The following is a 26,740-nucleotide window of genomic DNA, read 5'->3' as shown; positions in this document are numbered from 1 at the left end:
TGTGAACTGCAGCAGTCTTTTAATTAACTGCTTCTCCGTTTACTACAGCAGGCAGGAAGTTAGTTATCTGGACAAATGCAGTGATTGGACAGATAAACAGTCACAATAATGCCTTCGACTTTGGCTTTTTTGTTTCTGCTGCTGGAAAGACAACATGTGCCCGTTGTCATTTTTCAAAGATGCATCCATTCATTAACCAAAAAGACATAACAGCAAAGTGCAGTAACGCACAGATCACTTTAATGCAACACAATCATTTTTAAAGGTGCTATGAGTTATGTTGTGTTATATTGGTTATGCTGCACAGCCAATCTTATGCCATCTTTTTTCTTCTATTGCTCCACTTGAAATTAAAATATTTTGAACTTTTCAAAGGTTTTAAACCTGGGTAGAAAAATCAGATAGAAAGAAACTAAAGTTTGGTTAATGTCCACATTCGTGCTGTTGTGGTGAAAATATAGCTCAGTGTGGCTGCTGGGTGATCTTTCTTTTCAACCTTATTTCATTTTATTAAAACAGTGATTGAAAAAATACATTTGACATTAAAACCTGGAGGTGAGGATGACAAGCAAACTCTGCTGCATAAAGTGTGAATGGATAGCAGCCGTCAATTTCAATGTTAATTACATCCAGCATTCATTCTTAGACAATCAGATTAGTACAGTTTAGATCAGAAGTGACTGGTTGAATGGTGACAATAAGCTCCTTCAGAGTCACATCATACACAAGACATTAAAGTCATACTTTTTTCCAAACTGTGCTGAGTAAATCTGGCTGGAGATGAGGATCATGTCTAAATTACATTCTGGCAACTAGAATACATCAAAGTCAGACTGCTGTAATCTACGAGAAAGCAGTATTTACAATCTGGTGGATTAAAGTCTGATTTACAGTATTTAAGTTCATCAAAAATCAGGAAAAGATTATAATGTGAGCACACTCCTTTGATCGCAGCCGAGTCTGACACAGCGCTTCGTTTCTTCCAGGTTTCCATCGCTGTTGGTTTGGCGGGCTTCGCTTGCGTCCTCCTCCTCGTCCTCTTTGTTCTCATCAACAAATATGGCCGGCGCTCCAAATTCGGTATGAAAGGTAAGACTACACAGATAATCTGACGAGCAGATAGGAAGACAGACAGCTTTGTTTTTTATTTTTTTTGCCTTTCTGCCAGTTGCATCATTGTGTTGCCCCCCCCCCAAGTTAATCTTCTCTTCAAAACCTTTGTTTGGTGTACATATGCAGCTACTTGAGCAGTCCTACTTTTTACTTCATTCTTACTGAGCTGCCGTTCTGCTTTAGTCTTATTCTCAAGAGTTTCTTTTCCCTTTTCTTTCTCTGATAAGCAGCAAGATGCTAAATCCTGCCAAAGGCCATACATTTGCAATCACCCATACACATGCAGGAATAGACAGCTAGATCAATACCCAAGACAGCATGCATGCAAACAAGGTTTGTGCAATGCACATACACCTCACATATTTGTCTGCTGTGTCGAGCAATCTCAGAGGGGATCCTGAATTAATTAGTGGACTCGGCGCTGTTGATCATGCTGAGGAATTCAATAGGATTAATATGGCTTTTGTGCATGCTGAGCTTTCATTTTGGGTCAGCTCCAGGTTTTGCTTATCTCCTTTGCGTTGGAAGAGGAAAAAGCTGTTGGAGCACAGATCCAGGAACAGAGAGCTGAGAAAAGAGGAGAGGACAGTCGTTTCCTGTGGTTCAGGTTCAAGTGTTTGATTCCACTGGCAGGCAGGCAGATGGAAAACATGCATCTTCTTCCTGCTTCTGTCAATGCCAAACATATTTCACATGCTGCCATGACCCATCACCCCGACTGTGTTCTCCATTTCTACTGTATGCATGGTATAAATTAGCTTTAGCTACTTAACAGGATTAGACTTACCTACCTTGGTAAGAATCTCTAATTTCAGGGTTGGCAATTAGCCTGCTGGATGATCTGAAGCTGTCTCGAGTCGACAATGAGCCTGACAGTTAATGAGGTTTTGTAGACATGTTTGTGAAGTTACGTCAAGTCATGTGAATTTAAACTGTGCAAACAAACTGGTTCAACTCAAAGAACAGAAGTTACAAATCCTGCTAAAAAGAAAAGAAATAAATGAAAGATAATAAAAGCAAGATGTTGCAAGCAAGCAAGCACATACACACCAGAAGGCAGTTTAACCCTCCGTGTATGTATACGAGCAGATTTAATTGGTGTCACAGCTGCTTGCTAATGATGCATCTACTTTACAGTAGCATCCTTAGTGGGATAAAAGCACCATTATCCAGAAGATGCCCAAGCACCTATTTCACACCAGTATTTTAACATCAACATCATCGACACACAACTTTGGGTTGTTGTTTTTAGGTTTTTTTTTACTTAGTTCTCAGCCCAGCAAATGCAGCATCAGAAAATCAATATGATTCTGAGTGTAAAACTCGAGTCTGTGTTACGGCACTTACTATCAAACAAAGGGATGCACTGCTACACATCGCTGGCAGCAGCGAGAGCTTTGTGTGTTCTTAATGTTCAGAGCGCTCGCTGATACTGTAGGAGTCAACTTTTAGCAGGAGGATGCTTCAAATGCAGTTTCACCGCTCTGCAAGCAGGAGCAGTGAAGAAGGTAATTTATCTCTGTGATGGCAGGGTCCAAAGTTCACTTGGACACTGTGCCTTTCTTTTTTTTTTATCGCATTGCAGGGCCGTCGGTTTTCCGGCAACGCTCGTGGCTTCCTCCAATATCTTTGGAGACCCCCTGCTTTGCTCAAGGGCACGTCAGCTGTTTTTCCTTAAAAGTGGTTTGAGATTAGCTGCTCTCTTCTTGGCGACTAGTTGTCCTTTAAATTATCCCTAATGGGAAAGAAAATGGTGTTGGAAGCTGAGGAAATCGCCAGGTTCAGTCATTATCAGTGATGTTTTTATATTTATTTTTTATATATTTATATATTTGTATATGTAGGTCAGAGCAATGGAGGATTTTCATTGTCTATAGTGTTGAGGATGAAAACTCAGTGGCACCTCTGACATGATTTAGCTTAGTGATTGAAAGAATAAAAGAAAGGTGATGTCAGTGGAGACTCTCATGATGTTATGCTGTTCTGTACAAGGGCCTGATATGTTGTGTGTTGTGTGTTGTGTGTGCGTGTGCGTGTGTGTGTTTTCTCCTCCCACTCTTGTTTTGGAGAATCAGCTGGAAGGCCTGAAGAAGTCATTACCTTTGGATGGAGCCATAATGGATTTTCGCTCCACTAAATCACTGTGGCTCTTTTGGTTGTTGGAGTTTGATCACCGACCGTTTCTGGGCATCCAATAAAAATTCAGTTTTTATATTTTTTCTTTTATGTGTTTGGAGTGTGTGTTTATGTGTGTCTGAGTGTGTGTGAGCTTCAATTGATTTGCTAGCATTTCAAGGCTCACCGCCAGGACTGTCCACAGGCTGCCTCGCATTTACAACTCTGACTGATACACTGCTGCTCAGTTTATGTGGTTGTAATTGTGGTTTTATGTAAGATACTTTGTGTGTCTGTGTATATGTAGGTGTGTGCACAGAGAACTACTGTAGATAACCTGTTGATCAATATGTTGCCTACTTGGCTCCCAGCTAAAACATCTTGCAGCATAAATTACGGGCCAATCTTTTACTTTTGACCAGGATTTGAAGTGTGTTTGGTGTGAATCGTTGTCAGATGGGAATCAATAATGCTTCTTTAGAAAAAGTGATAAGTATTATGCTCTGCCGTCATTCTCACCTGTGCTCTGGTTGAAAATGAGCCCACTCTTGTGTCTGACTGTGACTTAGTGACTTAGTGGTCTCAGAGCTAAATGACTCACACTAATCATTTCGTTACTTTCCCCACCTTTTCCATAAACCCTCCAGGTTTTGGTGCTGAAGCTCATTGGTTGCCCCATTTATTTTCAGAGTGGGTGCTGTAGATGTGTGAAAAGTCAAAAAACCCTTAGAACACCTCATCATTACAGTGTAGTAACTAAGCTAGATATTTTGCAAATATAATCATTGTGAACTAATTCAGGAGGTCCCAATAGGGCTCTGCAATCAGAGCCACATTATGCTGCATGCTGGGTATTTCTGGGCCTCATCCACAGTAGCTGTTGGCAGTTGATGTGTGTTTTCCTAAGAAGCAGATGATGAAGGCGCTATTTGTAGCTACATTTGACTAATTTCTGTTGGAAAATATGTAGCGAACACAGAAAGGCAGACGTAAAACGTCTAGAGGAATTGACAGATGATAGAAGGTACAGCTCTGACTGACAGTAACAGTAGGAAGGCAAAGACTGCTGATTATCAATCAGCACTTCAAACTATAACTGAGCGAATGCAAGTTCAGGCATTTTTAACTCAGAGTACTTCAGCACAGCTTTCATATGCAATTACTCAGGTTGTCATTTCTGTTCCTGGAGAACAGAATCCAGTGGAATCGTTTCTCTCCGTCACTGAACAGATCGTGAAACAAGCAGGTGTTAACTACAGCTCCAAGAGACATCACCAAACTTCAAATTCAGTCACCTGAGCAGATTATAGGATTGAGAAAACTGATCTAACCCTCACCCTTAACTCTGGGTCAGCTTTGATTCTTCATGTGCCGTTGACGATGGCAGCAACAGAGCGACTTGAATTCCAAACCGTTCTGATTAGCGCCTGACTCATTTCTTTTCCATGCACACTGTGCCCAAGGCTCATGGGTACTGTAGTTTACTGTCACATGAGAAACAGGATGTTAGGTCTTACAAATTGAATTGTAGATTTAGTAATCAGAGCTTCGAGCTATGATTGTCACTATCAATCAATATATGTGACTTATTTTTTCATCAAAAATCTCCAAAATGTATTTGAATTAATTTTGTTTTAGAAAACAGACAATTGGGTTTTGAGTTGGATTAGAGCACGCCACCTTAGACCAGACGTGATTGCGTGGCTGCATTGTTTTACTTGTGACGCTAAAGGTTTGCTTCTTAAGGCAAACGTTTAGCCCACGTCTGGGCTACAGATACAAATAAAATGATCTAAATTGGCTTTTATTTTGAAGTGCTTGCGTGGTGCCAGTGCACCTGATTGAAAGCTGCCTTAGACCCTGGAAGAAAATCGCTGGCTGATTATCAGTCATATTTTCCATACATCCCATGTGGCTCATATAATTGACAGACTATCAGGGTTTATTTTCTTTGTGGGTGCAGACGGAAACAAATGTCCCTGAGTCTTTAAACCTGTTAATACTATGGGACTGAAATGCTGAGTGAAGCAAATGACGGGCCCGTAAATGCTGAGGCACCACAAAGTCAGGGTCAGATGGAGCGGAGTTGGAGGGACCAGGCAGCAGCTTACCTCTGAGTCAAGGTGAGCTTTAAATTAGCCACCCAGCCGCTTCGTTAGCGCCTCCGCTCGGAGCCACATGTCGGGGTCTTCCTCCACGAGCAGCGGCATGTGTTGTGAGAAATGAACTTGTGACAGTTTTAAGACTTTGGCCGGTCCACCCCATTAGAGATTCTGACCTAATCGGCACAGACAGTTGTCAGGTTTTCAGACACGGGGGTAAATCACAGCGATGTCCACCGACACAATGATACGCACAGTGACATACCTAGGCCGACACACACACACAAACTACACCCCGCGGCGGCCTGCTGGCCTCTGTAATCCAGGCGTGTGTGTCAGAGAAGCTTAGCCTCCTCTCCGCTACATTACCTGAACCAGGCCTGGGGATGATCAGCCCCCACACAGACACACACACACTTACTCACACTGCAGCATTTACTGCATCACTGCCTCGCTTGGCCTCAAGTGGCCAAAGTGAGCTGTGCTGCCAAGCAGTGAGACACATCCATCTGCAGACAGGCAGACAGGCAGATACTCTCTCTGTGTGTCTGCACACGTTCAGCCAAAAGTCTCTCAATTAGGTGTGATTTACTGTATAGAGCCTCCTAAATGCAGACCCACTGTTGAACATGGAGCACAAACATAATCAGCTGTTGTCGTACACTCTAAAGGAAGGTACTTTACTTTAGGTTATAGTTTTACACAGAAAATCTTTTGGTTAAAAAAGTACAGACACACATCCTTTAACTCTGAAGGACGTTTCAAACCCCAGTGGAACACAACAGAACAGAACAGAAAACAAAAGAACCTCCAACATGGTGAGAACGAAACGTTTCAAGGATTAGCAATGGATGGAAATGCTGAATTTTCAACTGTCACATACGAGCATGCGCCAATTTCAAATCACATCAAATCGCATTTATATAGTGCCAAGTCATGAGAAAGTTGCTCCAAGGCACAAGCTGGTAAAAACATTTAAAGCTCCCATGACATGTTGTACGTCATCTCCGTAGACCTGATTTGGAATCAAAGGTCTCAGTTTACAGAGAAATGCTTACAGTCTGTCCAGACTGCTGTAACGTTGTGATGTCACAACAGAGCAGTCGCTGCCCTGAGCCAAAGCGTTTACCTCAAATCTGCCTTTTTTTATTTCAGGCATGAGAATGACGCACTTATCGTGCCGCTCCATGACTGATGAAGATGACAATAAAGTGAACGAGTGTTTTTCCTTTGTTATTCAAAATATAATTAGCTTTTTTAGAAAAGCCTTTCAAGCAAACTAAATATTTAAAACAGCTTCATTCAGCTTTTCTCATTTAAAACATCAAATCATATATAAACATACTGCGTCACCAACAGTGGCTCAGAGATACATATCACAAGCCTTGTGTCTTTCCTACCCAAATGGTGTTTACCCTTTGCTCAGTTGCCGCAGCACCAGCCATCTTAATTGGCTGTAAGTCATTCTTCTGAATGCGTGCGACAGATGGGTCTGCCAAGATGATAGCAACAGCCAAGAGGCATGACAGGAAGAGCTTTCCTCCACTTTTTTTAAGTGTTTCTTATTAAATGTCTTCCCAGAAAAGAGAGCAGAAGGAAATAAAGTTCATCTTCCGTCATCTGTCATCATATTATGTTGTGTTTTTTGTTGTTGTTTTTTTTTGGGGGGGGGTATCTCTGGGCTTTTAGTAAAGTAAAAAAAGTAAAAAAAAACACTTTTTGCACCTTGTGTAGAAAAATGAAAACACAAAAGAGGCGTGTTTACTTATTTATCTCACTTCAATGCTGCGTGCAGCCTTCCCTGGGAGGTTGGCGGCGGTGCTGTGTGTCCCTGGGTGCAGTTAGAGTGCATGGTGACCCGGGGCGGCTGCTGTGGACATGGTGTTCCAGGTACAAATAGGATTGCTATTTTTTGTTTTATTTTATTTTGAACTTCAGACTGTCAGCACTAGACTGCTAATAGCTAAGTGCCTTCGCTCCTCTCCGTGTCTTTCTGCAGAGCTTTATATTGCTCTCCCTGGCCATGCATTGTAAAGTAACACCCAGTAAAAGGCCAGCCTTGCCAAGCGGTCTTGTCGAATGCACTTTGACTGTGTTTGGAAGCTTCTTCCCTTTTAAGTCGTTGCTATCAATAGTTCAGAAGGTTATCCTCAGTCCTCTGAGTTTAACAATAGCTTAATATAGCATCTTTAAAATGTCAGAATATGGCAGGATGAAGATGTAGGAGTAAAAGAAGAAGCTGTGCTTCTTTACTCCAGGCTTTCTGAAAGGCTGCAGCAATTTGGCTCCATCCCCAAGGGAAAGAAATGTTCAGAAAATATCATGTTTGTTTCTTTCTACAGCCAAAGGAAGTTACAAGAGCTAGCTGTGTTAGAAACACATGTATTTTGTTTTCTAATGAATACAAATGTAGTTACAGTGTAAACCGACTTCTCTGCTGCTGAACAGTGAGATCCATGAAAATGCATCAGGGATGCCGTCTACATTTCCATCTTTCAATTAGTATTGATCTGGAAATTTCTTCAGCTGCTGGCCCACAGCTACCTTTTCTATTGCACGCTGTATCTTAAATTGAGAAAAATGGTCTTGTAAATCTAAACAGTGCATGGTTGGTTGTTTGTTCTGGTGCCAGTCCAATCAAGTCTATTGACTTTGCAGAAGGGAGCGTCAGTTTTTTTTGTTTTTTTTTTTTGATTCCACATATTTTTGTAAGAACCTTTTTTTAGCCCGTGGATGCATCGTGTTTCTTAATGCCTAACTTGCCCAGTACACCCACGGCCTTCGGCAGGCAGTTACTCTTACTGCCATATTTACTTGATGGACCTGGCTGTTGCTGTTAGAGAGTAGTTTTTTTGTTTGTTTTTTTGCAGGAGAGATGAGAGGAACAGCTTGGTAAGACATCACAGGCACTTTTATTTGTGCCTTGAACCTGTATTCAAACTCCTAGAAATTTGTCTCCTGGAGGACTTTGCTAATGATTATTTGTGCTCATGTTTTCTGCAGTTTACACGAGGTCTTGAAATAGACTTGCTGCTGTATAGTGCTGATGAGTTTCTTCCTAGTTAATGAACATTAAGGGACTGAGTCTCACCGGCTAGCTCTGTTGGAGAGCAGTGAAGTCTGCTTGGATAGCACTCTTCAAGTCTCATAATACACGATTGCTCACCCCGTGAGCCTGTATGGTGTCAGCAGGAGGTGATTTTAAGTGCTTAAATAACTTGTGCTAGGCTGGAAGGGCCTAAAAAGAACTATGGAAGAATTGTAGAACCAGAGAAATGTTGCTTTCTCAGCTTCTGTGGACCAGAACAACAATTCATCTACCAGGCAACTGACCGGTGAGACAGTAAGCTGCATTGTGAAACTGGCCCTATAGAAAGCTGTTGAATGAGAAGGTGTTGCTCAGTCATAAACCTCCAGGCTCTGCAGCTCCACATGTCAGCCCTTTGTTCCCTGCCAGACACCTTTGGCATGACTCCAGTTTTGATTTTTTGTACTTATGGAGGATGATGCTTTGCTTCGGATTCGGCATCAGAGAACATCCTCTGAGAGGTGGGAGGGTGATTTTCGGTGTCTGAGATATTTATTTATTCATCAATGCCGTTACGAGGCTGAAAAGAGTAGCATGCCGTGCTGGTTTTAACCCCCAACTCTAACCACTAGTTAATTCTGTGTGATTTTTTTGCCACCGGCCCTGCAAAAAGATCATGTTATGTAACAAATGTGGATCTGTGGGCTCACTCCTACGCTGGATGGGATTGGGATTCTTTTCATAGTGACAGATATATATATAAAAAAAGAAAAGACAAGATATAACACAGACATTCATACATTCATTTCCTTGCTAAATCAAAGCTCATATGAAAATGTAAAAAAAAAACTAACAGCATTCACATCCAAAAAAGTGGTGGCAGTCCTTTAACAGAGAGAATCTTCCTGTTTGAATGCAGCATATTCTAATTCTACTATATTATCTGTGTAAGAGTTACATAATTAACTTATCTTATGCATAATGTATGACAGTCAATGAGTAATTTGTTGAAAATGTAAAACCAAACTCGATCATATTCCTTTTTCCAAAAAATATTGATTTGAATATTACATATTCATATACAGTCTAAATGTGGTTGTACTACAGGTTCACATAAGTATTAGTTTAACAGTGGCAGCAATGCAATATATGTTAAATTGTGAAAAGAGCCTCCTCACTTATGTTATATATTTAGTCATTCTGTTTAATACTATCTGTGAAATCACTGACCCTTTACATTTAGCCAGATACTGCAATTATTCAATATTAACTATGCAAGGTGTGAGATGGCAGCAAAGTGTAAAAGGGTGAGGAATGTGAATGCATATTTCTCTTTTACAGAAGACTTTTTTCCAAAGTTTTCTCAGATTTTTGCGTTATTTATGAAATACTGTGTACTTGCATCACCTGGTTGCTTTGAAAAACTCTTCAAACCTGAAAAGAACCTGTGAAGACAAACAGTCTTCTTTTGTTGAGATTGTTGCCGCATTTTAAGGTCTTACTGAATAAAAGTTGGGGAGACTGCAGTTGTATCAGAACATTGCACGGCACTTATAGCTGGAGGAGTCCCCTCATCTTGAAATCATCTCTCCGTTTAGTATGAGGCCGTCCTTCCATCAGCCGCACTCCACATCTGCCATATTCCCATAAGGCTGCGTTCCCGTCCGCCTCTCTCCCGTTTGCATTAACACACCTCTGGGACCAGCAGCCTCAGTGATATAGATAGAGACCGAGCCTACATCTTTCATAAAGGTGGTTAAAGTTTTAGCTCTCGAGAGTAATTGTTGTGTAATCACAACTGAGGGATTAATTATTCATGGTACCATCACACACAAAGTGAATCTCCTGGAATCTCCTCTCAGCAATTCATAGTGTTAGTGTCTCCCAGCTCTCGTCCTCTATTTCTGTCTCTCTCCCTGAATCCTTTTCTCCATATGTCTCTCCAGCACCTCATCTCCTCCTCTCTCATTCTCCATCTCTCTTTCCACGCTAATGAAGTTGGTGAGCAGTGAGGATAAAACAATTAAATCAAAATTCATTTGAATGAATTAAAGAGCAGGGAGTTGCAGCAGCTGACATTTCTGAGGCAAGACAAATTATCCTGCATGGCTGGTTTACTAGCATTGTACAGTGGCCCTGTCTTATCTCATTAACCTTTGTAGTAACCCGTGGAAAAGCAGAATAATGCAAAATCAACAGGGGGTTAAGCACATGAGGTATGAAACAGTTAACATGCAGCGATACCTCTGGTCAAGTAGCCTCCAGCTGTTAGCTGTGAACCGTCCAACACTGAAAAGCCACCTTTCAGTCACATCTGTGCATTTTCCAATATTTTCCACTGAGCAACAACAGGAGAAGCAGCAGACTCGCTGCCTGGCTTACAAAGGACTTCAGGGGTTGTTACGGAAATGCTGCTGCCATCTGTGCTGCTCTAAGAAGGTGTGAAATGAAGATGGAGGGTATGTCACACTGCCATGAGAGGTCATTACTGGCTCTTCAAAGGCAGCAAATTTTGTCAATTTTACAGGTCGCCGTCTTGTGGGTCATTACTTTTATTCCCCCCCTCCCGACCTTTCATCTTCGGTGACACCTCAACATTGTAATGAGTCCAGAAGTGTCTGAGGTTCAAATGTACATTAAGAGCCGTGATGCTCAGCAGCAGCAGCGGCAGCAGCTGAACCGGTGATGCTGGCTGATGATTAGATGCAGCCAGATGGCATCAAGATGTTGCTTTTTGTGCTCCGAGTCACTGCAACAATCGCTCAGCCTCTCCTGGCAGATCGTCACTTTGTGTTTATGTGTGGCGTAATGACTGAATACACATCACGCTGTTGTACATCTCGCCAGCTCAGCAGAGCCACTTTCTGCAGCGCTGACATAGATGAGGAGTTGTTCTTTACGTTGCCCTGCCGAAGCGATCTTTAGAATGACACTAAAACCATCCTCAGCTGGCTCTCTGTTCTGCTGAGCCTGACCTCTAATGTCTCTGTTGAGATAACAGGATTTCCCTGCAGGGAGTCGTATAATAACAGTGACTTAGTAAGTGCTTGACAGACATCAGTGGACAGACTACCCTGATTCGAGGCAGATGACATTTCATACAAGCTTTGAGTTTGATTTTACCCAGTTCAGGCAGGAGGGTGAAACTTTCCCTTTGTCATTTTGTCAGAGAAACTTATCCCAAAGCTTTAGAACAAGCAAACCCTTTTCCCTGGTGTTTAATTTTACCTCAGCTGCGTAGTTTTGAATGTTTAACTGATGCATGTTTTAAGCAGATGAAACACAGAAGGCTAACCTGCTTGGATTAGCAGGTGACTTTATCTCCTACTTGTGGTCACCAGGGATCACTTCCTGTCTGCCGTCTCTGGGTTTTCAAATTCAAACTTTATAGTACAAGTAATGTGGATCATTGGCAGCTTCCTCTGATGGGTTTTTAATTTGATTTTGATTTAATTGCCCTCTGTCAGATTTTGTTGAAATGTGTCTTGCATCACTGGGTGAACACTGTTTCGCAGACATAACAAAGCAAATTAAGCCAGACGACGCGATAAAAATCAGACACACAAACAGTTTGTCACATCAGACATTAGGAAAAAGCAGCTTGTTCTGATCTAATGTCCCTGAGCCTCAGGAAGTGATGCTGCAATGCTCCAACTCTACCCGATTCCTCCTGACAAAAAGTTGTTTATTTTTTTGTCCACCGCTGCACCAAAGTCGTGGGTTCACCTCCGGTCAGCGGAGCTTCACTTCACCTGCTGTTTCTCCTCCAGTTCCAGGGCTTTTGAAAACCTCCTTATAAATCCTTATAAATAGGTGCTGTAATCTTGTATTGGAGCTGTAATATTGCATTTTAGCTGCTTGGCAAAGTGACTCCATGTCTGCATCTGGGCTTCATGGCAGCTAACGGGCAGAGAGATAAGCTCCATGTAGCCCCAGGGAGCACGCTGATGATGAGCTAAACAAACAGGCTAACGGTGCTGCAGCTACCGCGGCACAGCCGGGTCTGCCGAACGCAGCACGCTCTCCACACACACAGAGGGAGGAGAGAGGACAATAGGTGTTCAGGGAGCTCTGACGATCTGGCTCAGCTGTGTCCCACCTAATGGGTGAAATGGCTACCGTGCTGCTCCTCTGTGACTGTCAGAATGAGCTTTTCACGGTCGTAGTTTCAGTTGCCTTGACCCGGAGGCACCTGAGGGGCTCAGGAACAAATCTGCCCGATCCTGACAGGGGTTAAGTCAGCTTTATGTTGATATAGCACAGCTAGGAACATTATGGTTACAGCGTTATTACAGCAGAGAAATACACACCAGTGAGTAACAGCAGATGAAATAAAGACGCCATGTTGACAATGTCGTTAGCGCACCATGACGCTACAAGCTACATGAGGCAATAAACTGTGGAGATGACCTCATATTAAATGCATGATGTACAAAAGGGCACTTTTATTTTCATCGTGTCTGCAGAACGTTACATATGCATAGGTCCAAAGATGGGTTGTGTTGTATTTGTGTGTGTGTGAGCACTTGATTTAATACCATCTCCAGCGACTGAGCCCTGATTTAAGTGCGTCTTTTCATGGCGACCACAGCAGTAGGCAGTTTCTGGGTCGTGTGAGAGATGGCATCCTTTAGATATATACATCAGCCCGACCGCTCCCCGTGTGTGCACATAAAGACAGGATGTACTGTGTGTGTTCATGTGTATGTCTTTCTGTGTCCAGTACCTTTGCTCTGTCAACAGTAAAATACAGTTGAAGTCCATTTCCACTGAGAGAGGAGCAGCAATCTGTTTTGGACCAATGCCGTAGCTCAGATAAAATCCACGCTACTGCAGCTCACAATCTGATCCTACTGCTGTGCCACAGGGCAAAATCCAATTTCCTCCACCCGGTGGAAAAAAAAGGAAGAAGCAAAACAAGAAAAGCAAAACACTTTTTAATCAATGATTAATGCTTTGCAGGAGTTGACTATTTATCTTTTGGATATTCCAGTAGGACCTAGAGTAGTAGCTAATATATTGTCTGTACTTGCAGGAGGTTTTCGGCAGAATAATTGTATGATAAGGCCCGGCACGTCTTTAACCTGAGCTTTTGTGTCTCCCTGGCCTTCCTCCACCAGACCATGTTTGCCTTCTCACAACATGACATTTGGAGCACAAATTGTCTGGCCTTTCAGAAGCCTGGACTGTCTAGCTCATACTGACAAGACAGACAAGCAGTTTCTGAGATAACTGCTCCATCTTCAATTATGAGACTTCTTTGAACTGAATGTTCCCTACTCTGTGCATGCCTGTCATCTCCCGGCGATAAGCAGGATGGCCCACGCTGCAGCGCCTCTGTTGTTGATTTGCTACTGGACTTTGTCACTTTGCCACTCAGGCTGGGGAGAAGCACTTACTCATAGGTCAGCGTGAGACAATCAACCCAAAACATCAAGACGCACTGACAAGCAGAGCTGACTGTTGGCTCAACGTTTCTCTGAACAGTGATTGTCCAATCACAACTCAGATGCTGGAAAGAGGCCCAGCAGGCCTGTCAGTGTATTCTGTATTCTGTATGAGGCTGCAGTCACACTGATGCTCTGTATAGAAAGAGTTTTGAAGATGGTTTCTCCAAAAAAACCACAAACTAAACCAAAATTCAAGACTGAAAGAGTGATAGATGAAACTGTGTTTGACTTACAGCCCTGGATGAGACTATTTTAGAGAGCAGAGGAGCGCCTAACGCTGTCCTGCTCTGCTGGATTTAGGGACGTTACCTCAAGATACAGCTGCATTGGCCAAAGGCTAGTGCTCTGTTCTTCTTTACATCACAGTAAACCATGACTGACTTAAAGCTAGCAGGGTTATATAACAGTTTGGTCTTATATCTTTTCTGTTTAATTCAGCATACTTTGTAATACAGTTCCATTTCTGTATTTCCACATCTTCTAAAGGCCATCATCAGTTGAGGCTTCCTGCTTTGTTTTAGGAACATGCAGCTTTTTTCTTCAGTCTTTGAACATGGTATCACCATGGGGCCATCAGGTGTACACAAAACTCTCCCTTCAAAGTACCCAGGTCACTCATTAAGCTAATCTTAGCTTCATTAGCGGATTCTGTGAGCAACAGGTGTCACTTTAGCCGACTAAACAGCAAACTGGCGAACAGAGTTGGGTTAAAAGTCATCTAACTCCAACTCCACGGTGTGGTATCTGTTTCTCTTTTGTGCATTAGGTCCCACGGGAATGTTACATTCATTTCCTCTACAAACAGTTCTGTGTAACTAATCAATGAGAGATGACAGTCACGCTGATGCACTGTGGTTGCGTCTCCGTTGACTGCAGCCATGACTTGTTGAAGCGTGCAGCAGGGAGAGACAGGGCAACAGTAACTCCATCTGTATGTAATCCTCTTTTGATTAGCATGTAGCCACTCCTGTATTTCTCAGATAGCCAGCTCATCTTGTTGCCCCCAGAGTCTTAATCCTTCCTCCTCCTGTTGTGTTTCTGCTCCACCGGGGACCAATTGCGCCAATTCCACTCATCGAGCTTGATAATTAGTGACAGTTGTAAAAGTAATTTACAAACTCAAGCAATGCCATTGAGCAAATGGCGCCAATTAAGTAGAGATGCTAATGTGGGCAGAAACGTGGAAAAGCAGCATCCGACCTCGATAGCAGGGGGAGGAAGAGGGCCAGGAAGCTGTCCTCCTCGTGCCTGGCACAGTGTTGGACCGGGCTTGTCACCATGCTGCAGATTAATCCCACAGTACTAATATACGGACCGCTGCAACAATATTTTATTTTATATTCAAAACTCTTTGCTGATGTCTTTATTTTCAGTCACTGGCACTCCATTGGTGAAATATGTTTCAACTCCTACATCATCAGAGAAAATTGCTCTAATTAGGTTTTTAGAAAAAATTCATCTTGTCAGCTCAAATTAAAAAGCTTTACTCACAAGAACAGATCGTCACTTTCCTCGCAGAGACGCTGCACATTACTGTAAATTGTTGTTGGTGTCAAATGCTATTACTGGTTGAAAATCCACCCACATGAGATGAAGTATGGAATATGAAAATTAACCTTCTTTTATTGGAATATTTTTCAGCCCTTAAATTCATTTTTTTTTTATAAAAACCCTTTAGGATAATGGTTTCAGACCCTTTCAAGGTTCCAGCTGAAGGATCTTATAAATGAACGTGCTCTGTGTTCACATGAGGTTTGGAGCAGACATCCATAGTGCCCAGATTATCAATCATTTAGCCATAAACAGGTCAGACTTTTCACACATCTCCTGAAATATTGATTTACGAATTGGTAACAAATTCGGTGCTGTCATTTATAGAACCCTAACCCTCATTGTGTGGAAAATTCTGACCGGACCAACGCAGGATTTCTGTGGCCAACACATGGATTTATTTTTCAGAGTTAGATAAATCTGTTCACTGCACCATAGTGTGTCCACTACAGGCCAGTGGGCAGTTATCAATTATTGCTATATGTCAGTTTCTTTTTCATCCAATGGCTGATCCACACACCAAAATCGATATCCCTGCAATGAACTGATATATCGGCCTGACTGATGGCTCTCAAACTCCCATACAAATCAGCAGAGACTTGATCAGTGTAACTATAATGTTTGGCGTCGAGAACAACAGCAGGTGGCTGTAACTGCCTCGCCCACTGCACCATTAGCTTTCTTTGAGGAATGAATGAATGAATGACTCCCATTTTTCCTCCATCCGTACATCCCCTGCCGCCGCCTTCCTTGTTTGTCAGGAATTTAAACTGACAGCCTTTCAGTCACCAGCTTGCCTGTGTACCCTTTGAGGCCCTTTGGTCTCTTTTTATGCCATAAATCAAGGAGCCAGAGCTGCTGGCATGTGGGAACATTTGCTGTAGATGATGCGGACAGATTAAATTTTGGTCTATTCGTGTTTAAGTAAAGAGAATGTCCCAACAAAGCCCGTTATTTGAAGTCAAGGCCTCCCTGTCTCATTACGCGTTGTGTAATTGTTGCTCGGTTCAACGCTTCCAGCTTTCCCAGGCCTTAAAAAGAATCAGTAATGTAACTAATCCACTGAAAGCAGGATGGAACCTTCTGTTTAATTGTGTAGTTTCTTCCCTTGTCCTCTCCTCTCGTCCTCTCCTCCCTGGGATTAAAAACATGAGGTGTATTCCCATTCTGTCAGTCACTTCCGCTCTGCCTCCAAGGCTTCAGCCTCTATCAGCGGGGAGCAGCGTTTGGCGTTTTCCCTTGTCTGAAAGCCTCCTTTTGGTGTCTTTGATCCCAGGCACCAGAACTGTAATTGCTATCACTTATGAAGCAAAAAGACAAACTCTTCCAACACAGCCGAGTGGCCGGGATGGAGAGTTGATGAAGGCTGTGTGGACGACCAGAATGTGCAGCTCAGATGCTTTCAGAGAAGCCAGATTGTCTGAGAAAGAAACTTTTCCTTTCTATATACATATAGATATATTTTTTTAATATGGTTGTCCACAATGCTTTTTTTTTGGCACCATCTGGTCATTGCTGTTTTGTTTTGTTTTTTTTCATGTACTTTTTCAAAGTAGGCCATAGAGAGTTACACATATTTAAACACACATCTTCACACCCAGCCTCCCTTTTGTGTCCATATTTTTAAAATAACAATTAACCGAGAGCCAGGCATGGCACGGAGCCCGTGATTGAACATAAAAAAACGAGAGAGAAAGTTTGTTATTATGAGAAACCTTTCCAGAAGAGCAGAGAGCCGGCCCTTCTGGGAGCTGAAGTCCGGCCTTTCTGGCTTATATGAAGTGGACGCAGCCCAAGCGGTGTCGGCTGCTTGCAGGCGATTCAAACAGCATACAGAAAGCGAGAAATGAAGGAGCTGGATGGCTCCTCTTCCCTCTTTAAAGCTGTAGAAGTGGATAAGCCTCTGGTGTTATTCACAAGCTCCCTCTGACATCCTCTGTTGATGTTTATTTAAATGGCGCTAAGATCGGTGTGGAAATCATCCCGTTTCGAATGCCCAGCAGGACAGAGAACAGCTGGGCTCTGGAGGGGAGACAGAGAAAGAGGGAGGGGTAGAAATGTTTCTGAAAGGACGGAGGAGAAAGAAAACTTGAGGGATTTGTGTGAAATGCACTTTGTGTAATGAGACGCCCCAGTTCTGCTCTTTGAAACAGCGTTACCTGGAGCTGGAAAATAAAGCCCCCCCCTTTGAACCAGCTGTTGTTGCCTTGTGCTGGGCATCTCCTCCATTTCACAAAACCACCCAGCGCTGTATTTTCTCAGATTTAGTCGTCAGAAGGACCGACAGAGGAGGGTGTCATTTCGGAGCTCCTGCTGGGAGATCGCTCTCTCTGCTGGGACGTTCTCCCACAGAGTGTTAATAATGTAGCTTTCTCTTCATAGTGCTCATAAGCACAGCCAGCTGCCCTGCTGGCCATCAGTAGATATATCCATTCACTGAATAGGCTGCCGTGTTTGTTGATGTATTTCTGCAGACGTGGTGGGGTTTGGTGTGTCGGACACCCATTTTGTTCTTACAACATGGGAACACTTTTCTCAGCATGACAAGCATCATTTGACAGTCCCCTGTCTCAGCATCCAAGCCCATTTGCAGCCAGCTCATTCACTTTATTGCTGTTCGCTGATGGCAGCACTTTGAAGTGTTTGCTAAGGGATTGGGGGGCAGGGAGGGGGTTTGTATGAGGGTTGGTGATGTTTAATTGGCTGCATTAGCTGGTTTGCTTCTCTTTCTCTTTCATGGAGCCTCCCAGTCACAGTGAGTCAGATTAGACGACCTACATTTCAGTTTCTGCCCCCCCCAACACCCCCGAATCTTCAATCTGAGCCGAGAGTCTTGTTTTTAGTCGTTTGGCTTTCTCTGAAAGATACCAATTTACCTCCAGCAGCTCCACTCCAAAAGAGTTCTGAATGTTTGATTGGAGACACTGAGATGTCCTCCAACTCCAGTCCACTGTCCTCTTTACATCCACGTGCACACAGACGAGAGGGAAAGTTACATTCGTCAACTTTATCCCCGTGCATGACACTGATTGACAAGCTGCTGCGGGTAATGATGTGTTTTGTTTCACAATGTGTCGCCAACAGCAGATGCCTGTGGAGATGTTTTGATGTTTGTCTTGTTTGAAATGCCTATACTGTACATCCAACATGACATCTTCTGCATTATGTTGGGGCTGGATGAAGCGTCCATGTGGAGGAAGACAAAAATCTGTCATTTTAAAGGGCTTGAAATCTGGTGATCAGTTCCAGAATCACCCAAAACTTTACTTTTAATTCACCTTTTTGCTGACTTGGCTTGAGCTGTGCTGTGAATGAAACACAGAGGAAGGCCATTTTAAGAAACGTTCTACACCATCTACATGAATAGAAAATAAGTATTGAACCAATTCCTAAAGAGGTAACACTGAAATTAATACTTTCTGTAATCCTCTTAATTGCAGTTTGTCACACATACTATAGCACTAAGCTGGTACGTATAACCCTCACAGCTCTGCAGAAACCCATTTAACCGCTTAGAGAATGATCAATATTAATACAATTGAATACTTAATCCTAAATTTGACAGTTACATGTTATATTTCCGACATTATGCAATAAGGAAGTGTTACCCAATCTAAAGAAGAAGCATGAAGTGCTGTCCATTCTCTGGGCCTCGTGGTACAGTGTTCAGGTTCAAATGGATGGCGGTTGATGTAACACCTAACCTTGGCTGTGCATCCTGCGTGGCTGCCCCTGTAAGCCATCAGTTTGCTGAGAGTCTGACTGAAATATTAAAGAGCCTGTCTGCTCACCCGCTGTAGCCCCTCACCACAGAGCAGCCCGACCGGTGCAGCTGCTATGGAGACCACGAGGAACAGGAAAACTCTAGGACTGTTCTCGTATTATTTATTCTCACGTTAACACGAGTCCTTTGATATATTTAACTGTGTGTCGGTGCGACCATGACTTACGTGACCCTGCCTGCAGGCATTTTGTTGCTGGTGGAGGCCTGAACTAAAAAACTAGGACTGAATAAATACATCTGTTATCATGAAAGCAACACCCTCATTGTAGTGAACACAAAATGGAAGTCTCTGTGTTGCAGATTATCACAGCAGACCTTAATGACATGTTGCCGCTCTCGTCCAGTTCATATAACCAAACGTGCATGTTTATCCAGGACTAGATCAATTCCACACCAACACAGACTCCTCAGATTGGGAGATGAGCGTCCAGTTCATGTCCTGACTTTAAATTAGCGTTTATATATTTAGAAACCAAGGCAGCAGTCCTTATCTTAACCTAAACTATCAAAACCAAACAGAGACAGGCTGGAGAGTGAAGGAGGCGCTTCATAGTCACATGCATTGGTAGTCTCAGAGTGGATGAAGTGCATCAACGGACTCAGAGAATAAACACCAGAATCAAACGGTGTGAAGACAACATTCAAGTTGGTTTGCCAGGTTATTTTATCCCCAGTCCTCTGCAACCAGAGAGGCTAGATTTCTTTCAAAATGGGTTTGCTGTTGTGTATTAGTAGTATTAACCTCCATTGTGTTGTTTGTAATTTATTCCAGTCAGTAGTTCGTTTCATAATGGATTCATATAATCAGTTTGTAGTGAACAGGGTCAGTCTCCAGCTGTATCACACTGCCGCTACAGGGACGAGATTCAGTATATCTGCAATCACCAGCATCAGGCAGTGGAGTGTGAAGGTTGATTTTCATGTGCTTCAGTTAAATATGTAATTAGCATGACCCTGCACACACATTCACACACTCCCTTCCTGCCTGCCCGGCTCACTCCTTCAGCTCCGTGGCTAACTGGGCTGTATGATCCTGAACCCTCCGACGAAGGGAGACAGATGTGGAAGAACTGAGGCAGGAATGACGACAGGAAAGAGACAATACAGCTTTTAAGTCCGGATGGAGTCGCAGTTTATCTGCGTTAAACATGTTGACGGAGGTTTTGATCAGATGCTGCTGCTGTCATTCAAGAGACATTTTTCTCATGTAATCATTATTAGTATGATCTCCCTGTAGAAACAGGTCCAACATCCTGATATCAAAGGTAACTGAATGGAAATAAAGTTGTCAAGGAAATATTGGATAAAAGCAAAATGAGTCTATGAAAGAGAGAGTAGAAAAAGACCATAAGCACTAATAGCTGCTAATCTGAGACCCCACAGTGGGTCAGCTATTTAATTGTGTGTTTGCCTGTAAGTGGTCCTGAATGAATGCTCAGGAAATGGGACCTGAATGCACCTGAGAGGAGAAACTGTAGTTAACAATGACCTTAATGTGCTTCCTCCATTTCATTTTCAGCCCAGAGTAAAAGCCCAAAGCAGAAACGGCGCAGAGAAAGCTCCAGACAAATATTGGCTGGTTTGATATGGACAGGATGGGTTCGTGTGTGCGAAGGGTCTTTGTATTATGGCTGCCAGATGACGTATCTCATCACATACCTCAGCTTTAGCTCCTCGATGGCAAAAACTAAATCTATTCCATTTGTCTGTTTTTGGCGCTATTTAGGTTAGAATATCAAACTAAGGTGGTGCACCTGCGATGTACCGACCCCGCCCCTTTGGACCACGCGGTCCCCAGAGGGTGACACGTTTGTTCAACACCTGGTTTTCTTGCCACCACGAGTTTGACCGTTTGGATTTTGAGCTGGAGGAGTGAAATCTGACATAGATAATTACTCATTTGTATATTTGCAGTGTGATTGTGCACGTTACCTTGTTGGTGTTGGACATTTAGCTTGCAGCATTGTGGAGCTGCTAAGCATGACTGTAGACTTGTAATTATCCTGACTCTGGTGAATCTCTGAGCTACAGCACCCGAGACGAAGTGTCTTTGATGCTTCACATTCAGGAAATAACACAGAATAATATGAATGCAGCAGCAGTGTATTTGTTCCTCGTGATGGTGGCTCAGTAAAATGGCCTTTTTCTCTCTCTGACTCTTGCCGTGCGTCATGTCAGATCAGCGGAGGCTATTTGACAACTGTTTTGGTGGTATTATTATTATTTCTCGTTAGTAAGTGAGATCTAAATCAAATGCTCTATCAGTGTCGTTTCTGCCTCCTCGTTCATGTACGCTAATTGATGGTATAGGAAACACTTTTAGCGGCAGCCTAACAATCATTAATATCCATTTGGTGGTTGTGACACAGCTGGAGCGTGCACCACGTGCTTCCAGGACTTCATCGCTCATTAATGTGGTACAGTAGTAGAATGAATGATGAAAAAACAGAATTCATTATAAACTCGGAATTGGCCAACATTATACGTAAACTTTTTTTTTTTTTTAAAAAAAGGAAAATGCTCCAAGGGGGGATCACTAAAAATGCACGCCCCCCCTACCCATGAATGAATAAAAAAATGAATGAATGAATGTGGTGACTTGAGCGTAGTGTTCGATTCCCGGTGTGGACACCTGAAGATGTCTAAGTTCATTGGTGATGAGTTATGGACCGACCCCCCCAGGACCTAGACTAGACCAGGCACCGGACCCCCACCCCAGAGACTGACCCCTCCATACAAAATCTGGAGAAAAAAATAGTTTTATTGTCTTTTTAAATCGATTTTGGGACATTTTAAATCGATTCTGAATCGTAGTAAATGAGAATTCTCATTTTCTTCTCATATGAATTGATTTTTTTTTGGCCTGTGCAGCCCTCTAGTCTTGTCCTGTGGTAGTGAAGCACCAGCTGTAATGGGCACACTGTTCATGTCCAATCACAACTTGGTACAGACGCTGATTTGTGTCCTTGGATTCTCACTCACCTTTTATACTTACTCAGCCACGCACGTCTGTACTGTGAGTCTAAGAGCAGTGAACTGTTCATATTCTATGTGCAGACTCTGGAAACATTGTTCTCTCCTGGGAGCACAATGAAGTAGCTGTCTGTCTAGCTACCCAGGCAGCTATAAATATTTATAAATAGGGAACCATTCAGGTTCAGTGCTGCCATTGAGCTGATGCATTTTGCTGATATATGTATGTTAAACGAACCTCTGTCCACATTTTGCCTGAATTCTATTGTAATCAGCGGCTATTTCTAATAATTTACCCCTCCACTAAACCCCGCCCCAACTGAAACACCCTCCAGGAGGAGGTGGGACATATTAGCATGCAGAAGCATCGAATGCAGCAGGCCGCCACCAGGGGAGGTCAAATGGTACAGAGGACCTCAACCTGAGATCCGGAGAGGGGGATGAACAGTCAAAGGTCATGCAAAGGTCTACGGCTGCCCTTTAAGTGAGATTAAGGCCAATCAATTTACTGATTAGATCCCCAACAGTACAATTTTAATACATCTGCACATAAATTTGTGTCAAATACACATTCAATCAAAAATCTCATCCCCAGCCTTAATGTAAAAATGGTTGGCGCTCGGCCTGTCTCCCTCTCCTGCTCACATCTGTGCACACATGGAAGCAAACTCATTGTCGTTGTCTCTTTTCTGTCGTAAGAAGAAGATGGCCACACATACCTGCTGGTCATTGGCCAGATGGATAACCTCAGTTCGCTCCCACATTCCACATGAATCCTCCAAAATATCATGAACTAATCACACAACAGCTGTTCGATGTAATTATTAGCAATCAGATGTATTTGTTTCAGGCTTCAGAGCCAGTTCCCCTCACACACACACACCACTGTGCTGACTGTGCTGGATGTGTGTCTCAGCCTGCTTTTTGATTTACAGATGCTTGATGTCGGGCACTCGTTTCTTATTCTAATGCACTGACATGAAATATAGCTGCAGAGTGCACGGTTGCTACTGTGCATATGTTTGTACTGCATGTGCTGTTGCCTTTACTGCTCTGTTTATGATGCAAACTAGCTCCTTTAACAACGCCGCTGTGAGCTTTTCATTTGGCCCTTTCTGATTATATTGCCATGAGAGAAGAATGAAACCCCCAGCAGAGTGCAGACTCGTGTGGCTCCGGATGTCTCCCCAGATTGCTGCACGTTTTGTTTTCAATTTCTGTTTGGGCACATAACAGGTAATAAAACGTAGGTCCTGGTTTTGGTAAAGATCCTTCCCCTGTCATAGTCATAAATCAAGGAACAGCCCAGAGAAAGCTCAGCTGTTGGATGTTGTCATTTTCCATCACTTTTCAGACCTGTGTAAAATTGCTTCGTCTGTCTTCAGGGAGCTTAAAGGGTAATGTGTTGTCAAAGATATAAAATCTGATAGGGCACTGTGGGAACAGAGTCAGAATAACAATCTGAGTGTTTTGTTTTATTATCGTTCCAAGCATCGATGCTACAGATATACAGCAACACAAACTGTAATTGGTTCAGTGCTGTGTCACTGCAGATAATGTTCAGCATGATGTAGACACTTGATTTTAGAGGACATTCAAGTGGCGTCAGATTTAGTGACTGACGGGTCTGCAGCAGATTTCAAATGTATGTTTATTTCAGCCTGCTCTCCCCTTATTGTTTATCCAACAATAAGGAGAGAGCATATTGAGCTGTGAGCCCGTAGCCTCCATAAATATCTGCTGTCTAAGGGCGCCGGACTCGCCACAGCTGGTCACCATCAGCTGGACAGGAAGCAGCGTGCAGTCCAGATGTGTCTGAGTGTGTACAGGCTGATTTTGGACGTAGATAGAGACGTGGGTTTTGTGGCTGTTGCTCCTTGGCCGTCCTGGTGTGTGAGTGGGAGGCAGCGCGAGCAGGTTGAAGCCTGTCAGAAGAGCTTTTCACACGTCTTCATCAGTGCAGCGAGGGGAGCTGTCATCGGAGCTCTGCACATAACCTCAAGGCTTCTTCACACGATGGTGGCATTTGGCAATTAATGCTGCACTCATTTACACAGTGGCTGCCACTTAGCTAGCAGCCTCCACAACAATGCTTTTCAATTGTTAGCTGAGCAGACGAGCTGTCTTATTTGCTGTCAAACATGCCAGAGACATCAGGTCATAGAGGTGTAGTGAGTCCGAGTACACGTTTGTTGGTCACAACGGCAACAATTTGTCAAGAAATGAACCCTCGCTCACAGTCGCAGTATAAAAAAAGAACTTTTATGATTTATGATGATTAATACTTTAAACATGATGACAGTAGTCCTAATGTCTTCACTTCACCACAATCCCAACATTTGCCTCAACTGCTGTGTGTTTTCCACTTTTCCCACGACTGGATTTAATTCATTTCAAATCCATTGTTCACGAGAAGAGGGGGCTTGCCAGAGTAAGTTATCCTTCTTCTGTTCTCTTGTTCATTTTACATGTCCTCAAGTTAATTCCAGTTCTAATTAACTACCTTTGAAAGAAATCTGTGAGATAATTACCACAAGGAGGTGGAACGGAAGCAATCACACTTTGCACAATTTATTTCCCACCACGGGGAAAACCCTACAGAGTCACCCGCCGTCTTTTCTTCTTTGGCTTTCTTTCTTTTTCTTTCTGTTTTTTTGGGTCCAAAAAATCACCTTCAACATTCAGGTTGCTTTGTAGAGAAACACAGAAATACAGATAGTCAGGTGGCTCCACAGAGGAACACCCCTGCTGGGTTTTAGTCTTGTCTGGTGTATTTGCATAAATAATTCTAACAATTACTGTTAAAAAATAAAAAAACAGGGAAATGAAAGTCGAACCAGGAGGGAACGTGAGAAACTGGCTGATATATTAAATGAATAAAGTCCATCTAATGAGTCCCTTCTCCGGTTAATAGTCCGACGACCTGTCGGGGATGAAAGCACCCAGAATTTGACGTGGCCTGTGTGAGCAGTTTCAGACCTAAAGCGCCTTCAGGCCTTTAGAACAAGTCACTTACAGAGTTTGATTTAAGCCGCTTCGTTAAAGATCGTTGTTTTAATTAAACAGGGCCGTTTTTTTGTTGGGGACTATTTTCAGTAAACGCTGAAGACATATTTGATGATCTAGTGAGGAAGTCGAACAACAGACATCTGCAGTACACACAAATGAGATATATCAGGATATCCATGTTTGGGGAATAAATCCAGTGTTGGCTTCGGTCCTGCCTTGAGATTTACAGGTAATAAGAAAAATGACTAAACTTATCCTTCAAACCAGCAGGTGTGAATGTGCTCCTTCTTTCATTTGCTTGTAAACAATGACTATTTTGTTCTTGCATGTAGCTGCTGTTTGCAAAGTGTGAGTCTGTTTAATGTTTTATGCTGTTATTACACATTTTAAATGGAGAACTTTTGTTAACTGAAGCATATTTTCTGCTGAGTAAGCAGAGGAGCAGCAGAGTTCACACCACTCTCTCCAGCCTGAAAGCGTTTCTGCAGGTGTTTGCTCCTCTCTGCACACGGTGAAAACTCAACACCTTTTGCCAACAAGCTGCTGTGTGCTGCCTGAGAGGCAGAACCCAGGGCAAGAAAAGCACAGAAACACTGTTTTAACTACCTTCAGAGAGACTCAGGAAAGAAAATGAACAGGAAACAGTGACGATGAAGTCGTCCCCATCCAAAGTGGATATTACTCCTTTGGTCCTGGGTCTGTATTCTAACTCTTCTAAGAGAGACACACTGCACACAAATCAAGGTCAGTGCTGTTATAGATATTTGATAGGAGAACAACAAATATTAGTCCAATTTTAGAATGTGCTAACCTAACCCTGGTTTAGGCAAACACACGACTCGGCACATGCAGACACACGCAAGAAGTTAGAGCTTTTAAGCCTCACAGTGTCACGTAAACGTTCATCGATTAATGTCTGGATCTGTTGCAGCTGCTATCGCTCTCTTTTCCTGCAGGTGGGGCAGGTTTGCATGTTGCAGCAGAACATCTGCTTGTTAAAAACCCAAAGTCTAGTCAATGTAAATGTGTCAGTATAAGTGGAATAAATTACACAGTCATGGGAGCATGTTAGGTCTTATGCCTCATTAAATCTGATTGTGTTTTAGTTCAGGGTGCTTGTGTCTTTGATAAAAGTTGCTTTGTGTCTGAAAGCTGGCTGGTTCAAAGGTTGGAGTGTTTTTTTTTTTTTTTTTAAGTGATCACCGAGACCTGGTCCACAAATGGACCAGCTGGCCCAGCACTTCAACAATACATTAATGAAGGAGTCCATTGTTAAAACCCAGGAGGGGAAGGCCACGCTGCCTCTGCTCCTGTGGACTAAATTACATTGACTTCTAAACTCTGGGAAACTGATGATGCAAATGTCACACTTGATCAATTGATCTGAATTAGCTAATGCACCTGCAGCCTGCACCGTACACAAACATAAAACATTTCCTGCACGGCCACAGGCCGCGATGGGCACAAGGTTGTAGTGAAGGAATGTTGAGTAATGGCAACGGGAAGGACATTTCTCAGCTACAGTGACGTATTTCAGAAGAAATTGAAGAATGCTGATGGATGTGAGAGATGTAACTAATGACCAGATAAACACAAACATTGTCAGTTAAATGAA

At 42.9% G+C, this 26,740-nt stretch overlaps 1 protein-coding gene across 3 annotated transcripts in view; it reads left to right on the top strand.

The window, feature by feature from the left end:
* Positions 1 to 26,740, top strand: part of ntrk3b (neurotrophic tyrosine kinase, receptor, type 3b) — a 141,101-nt gene that overhangs the window by 81,589 nt on the left and 32,772 nt on the right. For all 3 annotated transcript variants that reach the window (XM_029498174.1, XM_029498173.1, XM_029498175.1), the window contains exon 10: positions 987 to 1,089. In XM_029498174.1, the coding sequence (XP_029354034.1) occupies positions 987 to 1,089 (103 nt within the window). The remainder of the gene's footprint in view (positions 1 to 986; positions 1,090 to 26,740) is intronic.

This window comes from Echeneis naucrates, chromosome 3 (genome assembly GCF_900963305.1).
Source record: "Echeneis naucrates chromosome 3, fEcheNa1.1, whole genome shotgun sequence".
NCBI classification, from domain to species: Eukaryota; Metazoa; Chordata; class Actinopteri; order Carangiformes; family Echeneidae; genus Echeneis; species Echeneis naucrates.
This window is presented reverse-complemented; position numbering and strand designations above follow the sequence as displayed.